Raw genomic sequence first — 14,617 nt, forward strand, 5'->3', positions numbered from 1 at the left:
AATAATACACATATTCAAGGAGGCTCGCCTCTAAAGCTCGAGGGCTGGCGAGTGAAAGCTGAGCATGGCGTGGAGCTGGAGGGTGGGTGCCAGCCCGGGGCCCCCAGGCGGCGGGGGGCAGCGGGGCGCGCTGTCGGTTGCGGGCACGCGCAGGGGAGGCCGCGTGAGGGGCAGCCGGATGTCCCGCCTCCCCGGCAGGGCGCTGGCGCGGGTCGCGCGGCTCCTCCCCACTGGCTGGGCGGGCTCAGGCGCATCCGGCCCGGCCTCTCCTCTCTGCTGGTGCCGGGGGCTCACGCACGGAGGCGGTGGCTGCAGCTGCTCCTGGCCCCGCAGAAACCCGCCGCCGCCTGCCCCAGTTGCCGGCGGTGTCCGCCCGAGGGGCTGCGGCAGGGAGGGGCCGAGCGGCCGGGGCCTGCGTGGCTGAGCGGCGGGGCCGGGCGGAGAGATGAACACGGTGTTGTCCCGGGCCAACTCGCTCTTCGCCTTCTCCCTGAGCGTCATGGCGGCGCTGACCTTCGGCTGCTTCATCACCACCGCCTTCAAGGAGCGCAGCGTGCCCGTCCGCATCGCCGTCTCCCGGGTCATGCTGTGAGTGCGGCCCCGGGCACCTCCCCTTCCCTGCCGGTCCCGAGCCTGGGGAGGAGGGTTCGCCGCCCGGGCCCGAGCCCGGTGCCGGCGTCTGCGCGCACACGGGGCCCCGGGGCTGCTGAGGCACGGAGCCAAACTCTCCCTGCGGGGAGGGGGAGCAGCCGGCACCCCCTGTCCGGGGCGATAGACAGGTGGCTGTGGCCGCACCCAGCACCTGTACACGAGGGGGCTGGGGTATGGGAATCTAGGGGCGCTGCCTGTCCTGATTTGTTTTAGGGAGTCGTTAAACAGATCGTTTGCCATCAGTGCCCCCCGCACCTCCCCCGTTCTCCTCTCTGTAGCTTGGGCCTAGAATAAGTACAGTCAGTGTCTGCCTCTTCCGTTTCCTTCCTGCGCGCTCTCTCCCCCCTGGCTGGGCCAATGAGGGAACCCCACGACAGTCAACTCTGCTGCACTGGTGTCCTTCCTCCTCCTCCTCCTCTCTGCCAGTTCTCTGTGTGAAGGCTGTTGCAGTGCATAAATTGCACGCAATCACACGCACCAAGACTCCTGCTTTATATGAAGGCAAGACATATTGACAAGGGGGAATATTCTCTCTTGAATTCAGATTCCTTGATTGGCTTCTGTCAGACTTAATGCTAGACCTTTTTCAACATGCCACCTTCCCTTCTTTAATTGGTGTCTTGTAAAAAGTGTGATTGGCTATATAAGAATAGGTATTGACTGACTTTAAATGTCTCTAAACATCCTTCATCTCTGTAAGCCACATTTTTTAAAACCGAACTAGTAACCCAGTCAGAATTGAATTGGAGCAGCATAATGAGGATCTCTCTACTCGCATCTTTTTTTGATGGTTTCTTTCAGCCAAACCCCAGTTTAATGTGTGGATTCTTCCTGTAACAGATTGACAGTGACTCTATGCACCTGTCATATAGGTGCATATAATGTGAAGATGTTAGTTTGTGTGAAGGGAAGGAACAGTCTGTAGTCAGCCTTCAAAACAAAACTTTGGGCTTTCTTAGCTTCTTTCTTTTTGAAGTAAGGAAGGCACTAATCAATGTGGCAGACTTAATTTTTTGTTTTTAAAGCTCAGGGACCTGAGTTTTCTGTTTTTATGCCTGGAGATTTGAGTAAACTCCGTTTCAGTCTGGAGCAAATGTTAATGTCAGGTTCAACGCTCCTGAAGTTTTGGTGGCGAGGTTTATCCATTGTCAACTAAATTATGGCATGATGACTTAATATTGTGGAGAGAGCATAAACTTTCAACCAGTGTAGTATTTTTTTGTTTGAGGATTGTACGTGCCAAGGGAGAACTTTCCAATGTGTGTGTGCAGCACAAATATGAAATCAGGGTTAACAGGTGGTTAATGTAGATGGGCTGAGGGGCTCTTTGTGATGTAAAATCAGTTGGTATGACTGAAAATAGTAGTTACTACCAGAATGACTGCCTTTGCTGCTGCAGATGTTCAAATTGGTATTGACTAGTTGGTGATGGCTACATATGCTTGACTAAAATCAAATGAAGCACAGTTGAGCTTCCCATGTCTCCGTAGGCAGGAAAAAGTCCATAAATTATTACTCTTATTTATTATTTGAATTCTAGTAGTACCTAAATGATCCAATCAGGATACGGGCTCCATTGTGCTAGGAAGTGTACAAACAGTAAAACAGTGTTCTTGACCTGAAGTGCTTACCATCTGATTAAGACAAGATACAATAAATGGGTGTATCAATCAATCAAAATGGTAGAAAGTGTACAAAGGAAACCAATAAGAATGTTCATTGACATAAAACAAGTAATGCAAACTATGCTAATTTTGTGTTCTTGCTTTTTTATTATTTATTTATTTGTTTATTTATTTATTTATTAATAGAAAAAATGTGGAAGACTTCACTGGGCCTAGAGAAAGAAGTGATCTAGGATTTGTTACATTTGATGTTACTGCAGATATCCTTTATAAAAACACTAATGCTTAAAATATAAATTTTGCTATATTGTTGACACCACTTCCATAGTTGTTATGATTGTAATGTATGAAACCAGTCCTCCAACATTTAAACCAGAAGACCTTAAGAAAGTAAAAAGTTCGAGGAAAACCACCAGTATCTCTGGAAAGCAGTGTTTTAAAGTAAATGGAATTAGAGAATGTATTGGGTGAGGCGAGAAATACGGCAGAAGCTCAGAGTTACAAATATTTCGAACAACCTGAGGTGTTTGTCACTCTGAAATGTTCATAACTTTGAACAAAATGTTATGGTTGTTCTTTCAAAAGTTTACAACTGAACATTGACTCAGCACAGCTTTGAAACTTTACTATGCAGAAGAAAAATGCTGCTTTGCTTTTTTTATTTAAAGTAGTTTACATTTAACGGTACTGTACTGATTTGCTTTTTTTTGGTCTCTGCTGCTGCCTGATTGTGTACTTCTGGTTCCAAATGAGGTGTGTGATTGACAGGTCAGTTCATAACTCTGGTGTTCGTAACGCTGAGGTTCTACTGTAGTTCTTATCGGATGAGGAGATTGCCAAGACGGTTTGTGGCAACCTCATCAGCAAAGTTCAGAGTCCTCAAACCACCATTAAATCTAATCAGAGTGTAGTCATCAATAATGTGTGACGTGTTTAGCCACAGCCGCATTTAGGATTCTCTGTTGGTCCCAGGTGTGAAGGCTGGCTGCCCATTTACCCTGGCCTGTTTGAAATCAGGTCAGAAGGGCCCATGAGCAACGTGGCAAATAAAGCTGGGTATGCACGTGGTTGGGTCAAGAGACTGGTATCTGACATCAACTGCAGCCCATTCTTCACAAACATCAATGTCGCAGAGAAGTCTGGGCAGGACAGATAGGCCCACAATGGTTGCCTCAATGACAAGGATGCTCTTAGGTGGTTGAAGTCGTCTGCGTATAGTGGTAGGCTCAGCGTTAGCCCTGATCATCTCAATCATTCTTGCTGTAGCATTGTCACGACAAATGTTGGGAGTGATATTGCTTAACATGGAGAGCCATGGTATGGGTGTAGGTCGGTAAGGAGAAAAGTAGTTAATCATAGGGATTGCTTATGTAATGTATATTTTATGAATACTTAAAGATCTATGACACGGGTTTCAAATTCATTCTGTTAGGAAAGCCTGGATTACAAAGTTAAGGACCTATAATATGGATGTCAGTGGCAGTAAAGATCAAGGGCAGACATAGTAAATAAAGGACCAAAATATTAAATATCAGTTGCATTTATCATCACTCACTGGAAATAATTTATTGAGCAGTATACACAATTATATCAACTTCTGTCTTCTATTTTTCTCCCCATCTTACTTTCTACCCTTTCTCTCTATCTTTGATTGCCTGTCTCTTGTGTTTCTTTTATTTTCCTCTTCACTTTCTTAATGGTTTCTAGTCTCTCCTCTCCTCTCCTCTCTCCCCTTCTGGCTCCTTATCCCACTCTTTTTTTGTCCAGCCAATCCCAGTTCTCCTTCTGTGCCCCAGTTCCTTGCAAGAGCTGTCTCCCCTCTGCCTCGCCCCTAGTCCCAGTCTCTTCCCCAACTTCTCATCTGATCTCAGTTGTCAACCCCCAAGCCAAGTGTTTGAGTCCCTTCCATTTCCCTGACCAGCTCCCAGTTGTCTTGCCCAACCAGTCGCAGTTTCTCCCCCCAATCCCTTCTAGTACTAGTCTCAGCAGACTCCTTGTCCCAGTCTTTCTTTCCCTTTCTCCTGGTCTAGCTTTTGTCCCTTCTGCATTTGAATCAGACAGTTTTCTCTTCCTTTCTTGCCTTTGTGCCAGCAGAAGGGGCACAGGAGAGACAGGTTCCCTGCTCTAAGTTCTGGTGCCTGGCCCAGAGCAGCTGGGAACAGTCATTACAAGGAAAGTCTGACTTTGCAACTGAAAACAGGGTATTATAATTGGAAGTATCAAACAAGCTTAACAATAAGAGGTGCTACTAAACCTATCTATAATAATACCCTTAATATAAAATAATTTAAAACTATAGTTGAAATATAGCAACTTCCAAGATATTCAAACACCTCTGAAATGTTTAACTCTTGGGAAGACAGGGTAGACAAGGTATGTTTCTTTGAAACTAACAGATATTTTATTTATGTTTTGGCTCCACTAATTTGCAGTTCTGAGATTCCTTTGTGTATTTAAAACCAATCCTTAGTATTTTTTTAATTACTTTTGGTTATTCATATACTTTAAATTGGTCTTGTCAACAGAGTAGCAAGGTGATACTATATTAAAGAACATCATTTAGTAAAGGACTCTTAGTCTTTCCTCTCCTGTGTAGGAAATGTTTTTCAGTGGGGCAACTAGGGTGGGGTAATATTTAAATTCTGAGATGTTACTAAGTTGCAGTGTCAAATACAGCACTCTTAGATAAGGCTGCAAGTTTGTCATGGAGGCTTCCATGACTTTTGAAGCGGGCTGCCAGAGCAGCTGAGGCAGCCCCAGGGCCAGTCGCACTGGCTGCTGCTGGGGCAGTCTGAGCCACCCACCCCACCCCCAGGAGTAGCAGGAGACTTCTGGGTTGGGGGCCTCAGGGCTGGGGGTTGGGGCGTGGGAGGGGGTGAGGGCTCTGGGAGGTGCTTACCTTTGGGGGGCTCCCCGGAACGGCAACACATCCCTCCCTCGGCTCTTAGCTCCATGTGCTGCCTCTTCACGCAGGCACTGCCCCTGTAGCTCCCATTGGTGGTGGTTCCCAGCCAATGGGAACTGCGAAGCTAGGAGTTTAAGGAGGGACATGTCGGTGCTTCTGAGAAGCCAAGTAGGGAGCCTACCAGCTCCACCAAACCCCTTCCCACCAGTACCAGCAGGAGTCCTGGGCTGCTCCCGCCTGAGCACTGACCGTGCCCCCCTGGATCACCCCTCCAGAGCACCTGCGCCATTTTCCCCCCCGCAGCACTCACAGCGCCTCCGGTCTGTTCCCCCCCCCCAGGTGCTGGGGCGGGGGCCTGGGCCTTCCCCCACGAGCACCCGCAGCACTCCCAAGATTTAGTCAGGGGTATAGTATAAGTCATGGGCTGGTCACGGGCCGTGAATTTTGGTTTACTGCCTGTGACCTGTTCATGACTTTTACTAAAAATACCAATGACTAAAATGTAGCCTTACTCTTAGATGCGTACAAAAAACTATTTCTTATGCTTTTAAAGAGATACTGATAACCTTTAATTTTTTTCATATTGACTAAAAGAAAAATTAGTTCCTGTTAGAACACCCTTTAAGTAGTATGCCGTGTAGATCAGATAACATCAGTTATGTTGAAATGTAGGAAAATATCTTAAACATTATAATTATATTGTACTTAGATCATCTCATAATCCATGTTGGAATTTGGTAGAAATATCGTTTAAAAATAAAATTGGTATACCATTTTCCTTAACTTGCTCACATCTGCAAACTATATTTGATTGGAATGTTAAACAGTTATTTCTGTATTTATCTGCAGAATATTCAACAAAAAACAATGTAAGTATGAAATAGAAAATTTAAACAATTAAAATTATTTGGTGTAGCTGCTATTTAACATGCTATAATCATCCTATGAAAGATTATGGTACAAAAATTTCACATTACTTTGACTTATTCCTGCAATCTTTGACTTTTGCTTTTGCTGATATTTAATAGTAAGAATTGCAAATGTTACGTCTTTTGACTTTCTGAAATAGTGATGTAGCTAAAATGCCATACAGCTCTCGATACATAGCCCTTTGGCGCCATTGTCACTTAAAACTGCTGTTCTCAACTGTTTCAACTGGTACAGCTATTTTGCCACTGTAGAGAGGTCACAATTTTCCTAAAATGATTTTTAAAATTCATTCTCAAGACTACGTCACTACCTAATCTGTTTTTAATGACTATTTAAATAAAGTAATATTCCATCTATGCTGGTAGCACAACTGCACTTCTGAATCAATTTTTAGAATTCTCTGTTTCATTAGTTAGGCTTTAAGAGTCTATATTGTTTTATATTTCATAAGTTCAGTTTATAAACAGCCAACTCTTATAAATTGGTACATTATAATGATATACTTTAGTCCCTTGTTCAAATTGTATCAGAAACTCGGAATTTTGTCTGGTGTCAACCCCAATATGGCAGATCATCATTACTGAGTAAGTAATTCAGAAGAGATACATAAAACCTCTTACGAATTCAGGACACCTTACTGAGGTGCAGTTATTCTTTTGGAATTATACTTACAAATCTGAATACAGTAATATTTCATAAAAAACACTGAAAAATTTGTACAAAATGATAGGATTTGACTTCAGTACAACTCAAGTCTTTCATTCTTGAGACAATGTCCAAATAAAAGTTATATAGTTTGAAATCACTTTTACTTTTGCAGTTGTAATTACAATTAAACACTAGAATCCATCATACTTTCTCCTGGTATGTCTTTAAAATCTGCTATCCTTAAAATAAGGTTCTGTCAGGTCTGTTATCTCTACCATATTTAAATATTTTAGTGGCAAACCTCTGTTCTTGTGAGACGTAGTTCTGTTACACTTGGAATCCATAAAACAAAGTTTATGCTCTGCAATTTGTTTCCTGAATCAGTAATGCTTTGTAATTTCCAGTGATCAGATATACTTAATTGTGTTAACTCAGTGATTAATTTTAATTGTAGGCCCTGAACCAGGTTGTCCTTTGGGACAAGATCATTTTGAGAGGAGATAGTCCAAAGCTGTTACTAAAAGACATGAAATCAAAATACTTTTTCTTTGATGATGGAAATGGTCTCAAGTGAGTAAATTACATTTCTTTATAGTGTAGCTCTTCTGTACTCTGGATATTTGTGTGTTGCTGAGGTAGGAGTGGGAGAGAGGTAGGTGGGGGGAATATGAATATTTAACAATTTTAGAATATTTATTCTTTTAAATTTTATAATTGTTTCAAGACTATTACATCTTCATAAATCAGCTGATGAGATGTGCTATGTGGTAGAGATCCAGACCTCCACTGTCTACCCCCCAATTCACTGGGCTGAAAAGCAAGCGGCTGCCAGAAGCACATGGCTGCCAGGTTTCAGCCTGTGCCTGCAGAGCTAGGGTCATGTCCTGCAAGGTGTGGAGAATCCTCAAATACTTTGCAGGAAAGGTATCTGGACTCTAGGTCATATTCCATGCAGTAGGTTTGTGCAAATACTGTAAACCAATGCAAACTGTGTAAATTTAAAATGCCCATTATTTCTGGCTCACAGAAAAGTATTCATATTCAAGGTAACTTACGTCTTTATAAGTTGAGTATTTCTTCTGATGATCTATTTTGATTTTACAGGGGAAACAGAAACGTCACTTTGACTCTCTCCTGGAACGTTGTACCAAATGCTGGCATTCTACCTCTTGTGGCAGGATCAGGACATGTATCTGTTCCATTCCCAGATACTTATGAAACAGCAAAAAGTTATTAAATTATTATACTGAATCCTAAGCAACGTATTTTTATACTTGTATATTATGAATACATTTTATCACTTTCTTCTCCTATCCCCTGCAGCTCTCCAGTCAAAGGTACTTGATTTCTTTGGCTCTAACTGAGCAGGAAAAAAAAGCTGAAATTTAGACTTTTTTTTTTTTTTAAATTTTAAATAAAACACTGATGCTGAAACTTACGGGAAAGGTAAACGGATGGTTTAAAATTTTTGTAAAACTAACTTTTTTTGTTGGCCATGTGGGTAGAAAAATATGTTTCTTATAAATAAACATTTAAACCCAGAACATAGTCTGATTATTTTAAAATTTATTATAAAAATTCTTTATGTAATCCCTCTGAAGCGCCATGCACAAATTTCAGTGTTGTAGCCAAAAATGTAGTACTTGCAGGTTCATAGGCACTGTGGCTATTGTATTGTATTCTTCAGCTGAATGCTGAATTAGGGTAGATTGTTTCTTTGTAGTAGCATAAAAAGCCACTCTGTAGAAATTGTTGTTGTTCATTTTCCATGAGCCATCAATCAGGAGTATTTTAGTACTGTTTCAGCTCAAATTTGATATTGGTTGAACAGAAATCCTTATTTGAAAGATTTATGTAATATTCATTGATTTAACAAGAGTGTGCCATTGATTTAACAAGAGTATGTGTTTTGTGTTTAAAAAAAACACACAAATATTTTAAGAGCTGTTTACAACATAGATACCAGTAGAAATCATAAGCAGGATAAAACAGTGGAAAAATAACTCTCGCATATAAATTGGAATTTTTTTTGCTTATTTGAAAAAGCTTAATATTAACCAAGTGTGCATTTTTTTCACACTTGTACAAATAAATAATTTTGGATTAATTAAAGTCAGAAGATCATCTTAAAGCATTTAGGATGTGTTGTGCAGTATACAAAATAAAAATGTGTTTAAAAAAAAAGATATACAAAATATATGATTTTCTTGTAAAATATTTGGAATTCTTGACTTTCAGTATTATAGACAAATAAAATTAAAATATAGTAAAAGTGTGAAAATAAAAATTAGACTTTCATGGGAATAAATTAAAAAGATTGGGACTACTTAGCAATGAGACAAATAGGATGTAGAATAGTATACAAAATGAGTTGTGTACAGAAGGTAGAGGGGCCACTGTCCTTCACTTTTTAACAGTACAAGCACAAGGAGACATTCAGTGAAATTGGAAGGCTACATATTAAAAACCTGATCAAAGGAAATATTATCTTGTACAATTCATAGTAAGTCTGTGAAGTTCATTATCCCAAGAGCTGAGGTCAACAGCTTAGTAGAATTTTTAAAAGGATTAAACATTTATATAGATATAAAATCATAGTCAATTTTACTAGATAAGATAATATAAAACTGCATGGGATACTTGGGTTCAGCAAGGAATATCATTTTTGGGCAGATTATTCCATAATTGTCCACTATGAAATATTTCTCCTTCCCCCTAAAGTATCTGATAGCAGTAATTATCAGAGACAGGACAGTAGATTGGCCATTGATCAGATCCTCTATGACAAACCTATGTTGTGAGTTGACTCCAACTTTTTTTTAAAAAAGGCTTTCAAACTGTTTGTATGGGGCCACCTTTTCCTCCCTGCATCCTGTTCCTTGTGAGGAGGGATAACAGCATAGCCTGCCACCCCCATACCGTTAGTATGTGCAGAAAATTCTTGCTCTAATTAAGTTAAAGCAATGTATACGAATTTCAATTATGTTGTCTCAATTATATGAAAATATTTTGCCCTTTTTTGGTGGTAAAGGAATATCACTTGGTCTCTGCTTCTGCCATTTGTTAATTAAGATTAACATTTACACACACAACAAAAAAAATCAAATTGATAAATTGGTCTATTCTCCTGGCCTTCCTAAAGGATAATCTGTCCTTTCTATGTATCTGAGCTTCTTTCCTAAAATGGCTTCAGAATTTCAGCTTAAACAGGAAGCTTCCCATTTCAGTTTCTTTCCTAACTTGAATTGCAGGAAAGAAAAGTCTTGTCATATCTAGATTACTATATAGGTCATAGCCTTTCTATAGGTCATAATTTTCCAAGATGTTAAGGAGAGACTTAAGGCTTCCTGGCAAAGTGGTTAAGAGCTTGCATTCAGAAAGCTTCAAGTTAGCTGTAGTTCCTTCCCTGAAAAGGATCAAAGTATATTCTACCAGGTCTCTTGTTTGGAGTGGAGTTGTGCCTCTAGAGGAACTCTGCAAGATTACCATTTAGAAGTACTTTATACAAGTATATAAAGCACACCATTTGAAAGTTACGGCAGCAGCTGCTGCAGGATGCTCAGACCAGTGATCTGTTACTGAAGCGCCTCATCTCAGAAATTGTTCTTTCCCATTCTCTCCAGTTTTGGCATATTCCTGGCTTTTCTTCTCCAGTACATTATCTAGCCTCTATCTCTGGTCTCTATTATGCCATTATTTTTACAGGGACTGATTTACCAAATCTACTAATTGGTGTCGAGACTGGTGCAAATTTTAGGCCTTTATCTGTTAACTTGATTTGTGGCCTGGTTGAAATAGCACATGTATCCATACAGGAGGAAGGCACTGCAGTCGAGACCCAGCCATGATCTAGTTACAGGGTATAGGAATTCTCACCTGGGTTCCATCAGAACATATAGTAGAGAGATGAGTCTGGAGCCAGAAGAATCCATTCTACTTTGGTATAGCTTGCCCGGTATATACTGAGGAAGAGGAAAACCCAGCAGTCTGTGCTGTTTCAACCAGGTCACAAGAATCAAATGAACAGATAAGAATTTAAATTACTTTTTACGCTATCCGTCTTGAAACAAACAAAATAGAAATTGCAAGTCTTGTCTTACATTAAGGTTGTAATCTCGTTGGGGCAGGGATTGGTCTTTGATCTGTTTGTACAGTGCCTAGCACAATGGCATCCTGGTCTATGACTAGAGCTCCTAGGCACTAAAGTAATACAAAAAGGACATTCAGAAAACTGTCACAGTGGCTACTTAGTGTCATACTGCCGCTCTTCCATTGAATGCCATGTCCTTTCATCACCTTCCACTGACTTTTCCCTAAAGTGATATGGTCCTGGAGAATAGACTTGAGGGTAAAATTTGCAAAAATCTAAGTGATTTAGGAGCCTTAAGTCACTTTTGAAAAATTTACCCTACTGCTTTCTCCACTTGTCCTCCAGGCACCTGTTTTCTCTGTTCAGATACTATCTTGATACACATTTTTCACAAAGCCTCCTACTGGTCATGCACTAAAGAAGGGTGAGTGGTAGAAAATATACAACTTGTGAGGCTTGACCATCTTTTGCTGATACAGTGCTTTGCAAGTCTTAATTGTATATGTAATTTACAATGTGAATTTTTTGGGAACTACCAAGTCTTCCTCTTTTTTTTTTTTTTTTTTTATATTATATGAGCACTCAGTCCAAAATCTTGCACAAAACAGGTCACTGTTTATTTATAAATAGATACTTAACCATGTATAAAAGTCACTATGTTATCAGTTACAGATTTCAGCAAGCTTATAACTATCTGACAGACTGGGGATCGGTCTGTCATTGTCAACTCCATGTCAGTACCTGAAACAATGGGTTTCACACTCTCTGCTTTGTATTGTAACCTTCATGGGGTGTGATCTCTTGTGGGTGAAAGCAGATATTTTGAGGCCGTGATTTGACACCTGGTGGAAAGACTGTCAGAGAAGATGTGACTGGGCAATTAACTCTGAATTACTCTTTTTTGCTGAAACATTGACTTTGAATGACTTTACATAGAAGCAAAAGGGTGGGGAAGCCTGAGCTTGGATTCTCATGCCCCAAACACACATCCCTGAAGAGTTTAATCAAGGTACCAGAGCTCCCACAGCCAGGTCAGCTCTGGGGGAATATGCTTAAGTAAGTGGGGCCTTTGGAAGGCTGAGGCACTTTTTGCAGGGTGTAAGGTGGCTGTACTTCAGGGTCCCATTGCCCAAGAAAGAGCTCAGACATGGGGCCTGAACCTGCATGTGCCTGGGAGACCCAGAGCTAGCCCCAGGGATCAGTTACTACCCAGACATAGGGGTTTAGGAGAACATGGGGCCCAGGATTTGGGGCTGTTTACAATAGACTGGTGTTTGCCCAGAGATAGGACTGGGCCAGGTTGCAACATAATCTATAACACTTTCTACTGATGTGCTTATACCTATCAGTAATGCAAACAACTCATAGCTATAATGTTGAATAATCGTTTATGAACCTTTTATAAATAAATTCCATTTTTGAATAATTAGGCAATAACTTGGTAACTAAACACTTCCACAATTAAATCCTTACACTAGTGTCATTGCATCGTAAGTAAGTCATTCTTTTCCTCCATTTTCCATTTTGTGCAGTGCAAATGTGTTCTCAATTTTCCAGCTGCATGCACTTTTCAGAGAGGTTGGCATAGTCAATTTTTATTACAAAAATTAGAATACATTTAAAAAAAGGGGGGAGGGGGCTACATGCAAAAGAGAAAAATTAAACCATAAACTCTAGTCAATGGCAATTCTTGCTCATGATTATACCTGCTCTCTGTGGTAATGAAACTTGCACTACAGCTGGAGCTTGCAGTCTCCTTTATGGATAGATTATTTCCCAGAATTCCTGCTTACAGTTTATTTCCCGTGGTTTGGCGTTCAACTGAGAACCACCTACATTTGTTAGGATGCCTTTGATAATCAGAGCCTCTCTCAATCAGATTGAAGGTTGCTCATTAAAGCCTCTGTGTGAAGTGCTTTCATTAAACAGGAAAAGAGCTGCTATCAAACAAATGTACACAAACATAACTTCTTACAAAAAATTGGATATTCCAGTCTTCTAATAAAGACAATAAATAATATCCATCGAATATGAAGAAAAGATCTTAACTCTAGAAGTTTTGCCCAGTGTAAGAAGGTCCTGGAATTTCTCTAATGAAAGCACCATATCCTTAGGAGAAGGGGACTGAAGAGCCTTAAGAGGAGAGAGAGGGAGAGAGAGCCAATTTGTTTTTGCAATCATGCTGAAGTACATGGCATGGAGCGTTTGGTTTCATTCTCACTGCAAGTGCGGGATACCTTTAGAAGAAGGACACTTCTCACTCGTGTTTAGAGTGGCATGTTCATAGGTCCTCTGCTGCAGGGTAGAGTACTGTGTCAGGTCATCTACTTGTTTCTTATCTCACTGGGTCAGGGTCAAGACTCCTTAGTTATTGTGACTAAAGCATATTAAAAATGGAAAGTTCTACATAAAGTTGGGTGTTTTTAGTGGTATTATGAAATAACCATTTATTTAAAAAAAATTCAGGGGAACACATACATCTAGTCCTCCCACGTCTACTGATGCATGAAAAAGTAAGCATTGAGCATCTGAACATATGACTGGATCCCTACATGTATTGCTTCCTTTGGGTTTTAATCTGCTCCTTTAGGTACTGATGTTATACATAAAGATACTTTTTCTAACATTTGTGGTATACTTAACATTCCACAAAAACTTTGAATACTTGTTTTCAAATAAATTTGATGCAAGAAACCTCTGATGTATTTAATATAATTTTTATGAAGAATTGGAAGATACACTCTTGTGTTGGAGCTGAGAAATATAGGCTGTTTACTGTTGTTCCTGTTTACTATTAAAAGTGTGCGGTCAAACTGGTGAAAAGTGGTATGTGGCTGAAAGACAAGATCAGCTTAAAATTCATGTACTGAAAAAGCCCCAAACAACTTTAATTATCTCATTAACACCCTGGGTTATTGAAATTGAAAACACTTTAAAAACCTACTATACTTTTACCTGTTCTGTCTGTTTCCTCTTTTCACAATATTCATTATAGGCCATGATAATAAATTTGTTGATATTACATTTGTTTGTAACCAGCTTCATCTGAGCAGGTTGCTAAAATATTTGGGTTGGAAGCCCTGCAAAGTAATGTTCCTCCTTTAAAAATAATTCTCAGTTGCAATGTTCTAAAAATAAATTTCATGGAAGCACTTCTAGTGGTGTTAGAACAATTTAGGCACAAAATTCAGGTTTGGAGGAAGCAAGCTTCCATCACATGTAACAGTGCTCCCCTACATCACTGAAAATCAGTTTATGAAAGAGATTTTTAGAAAGTCCATTAAATGATTAAAGTGTTTCCTCTCTTGTTTGTACACTTCTAGTTTTGCTAAAGAATCAGGAGATATTTTATTTGCAACTATTTACACAACAAACATGCCTAAATAGTAATAAATACTCTGATTCTGCAAACACAGGCAATATTAACTTTACAAGCCTGATTTAAAGCACCTGTGTAAGTGTTTGTGGCATCGGTCTAAGTAGATAAAAGAAAGCAGGCAGCCAAGTAAAAACAGGCTCAGTTATTACAACTCCTAATATTACACCACTAGGGAACTCTGACAACGAGAGAGCATGCTTTGTATTTTGTGTCGGGCAAAGCGAAGACTGGTTTATAAAATTAAACCCAAAGTGATTTGGTTAATACTAATTAGAACTTATATTACACTTTTCATGGAAGAATCTCCACGTGCCTTTAGAAGGAAAGGTAACTCTCGTTATCTCCAGAGGCTGGCTGGTTGCTAGAGGTGGAAAGTGCTAAACTCTGCC

The 14,617-nt window shown here is 40.2% G+C and overlaps 1 protein-coding gene across 1 annotated transcript; it reads left to right on the forward strand.

The window, feature by feature from the left end:
• The first annotated feature begins 244 nt into the window (after positions 1–244).
• Positions 245–8,303, forward strand: SPCS3 (signal peptidase complex subunit 3). The gene is made up of 5 exons (XM_077815493.1): positions 245–588; positions 2,463–2,536; positions 5,974–6,050; positions 7,214–7,329; positions 7,864–8,303. Exons 1-5 carry the CDS (start codon positions 446–448, stop codon positions 7,994–7,996), a joined length of 543 nt encoding a protein of 180 aa, XP_077671619.1. The 5' UTR covers positions 245–445; the 3' UTR covers positions 7,997–8,303.
• The last annotated feature ends 6,314 nt before the right edge of the window (positions 8,304–14,617 follow it).

This window comes from Eretmochelys imbricata, chromosome 4 (genome assembly GCF_965152235.1).
Source record: "Eretmochelys imbricata isolate rEreImb1 chromosome 4, rEreImb1.hap1, whole genome shotgun sequence".
Taxonomy (NCBI): domain Eukaryota; kingdom Metazoa; phylum Chordata; order Testudines; family Cheloniidae; genus Eretmochelys; species Eretmochelys imbricata.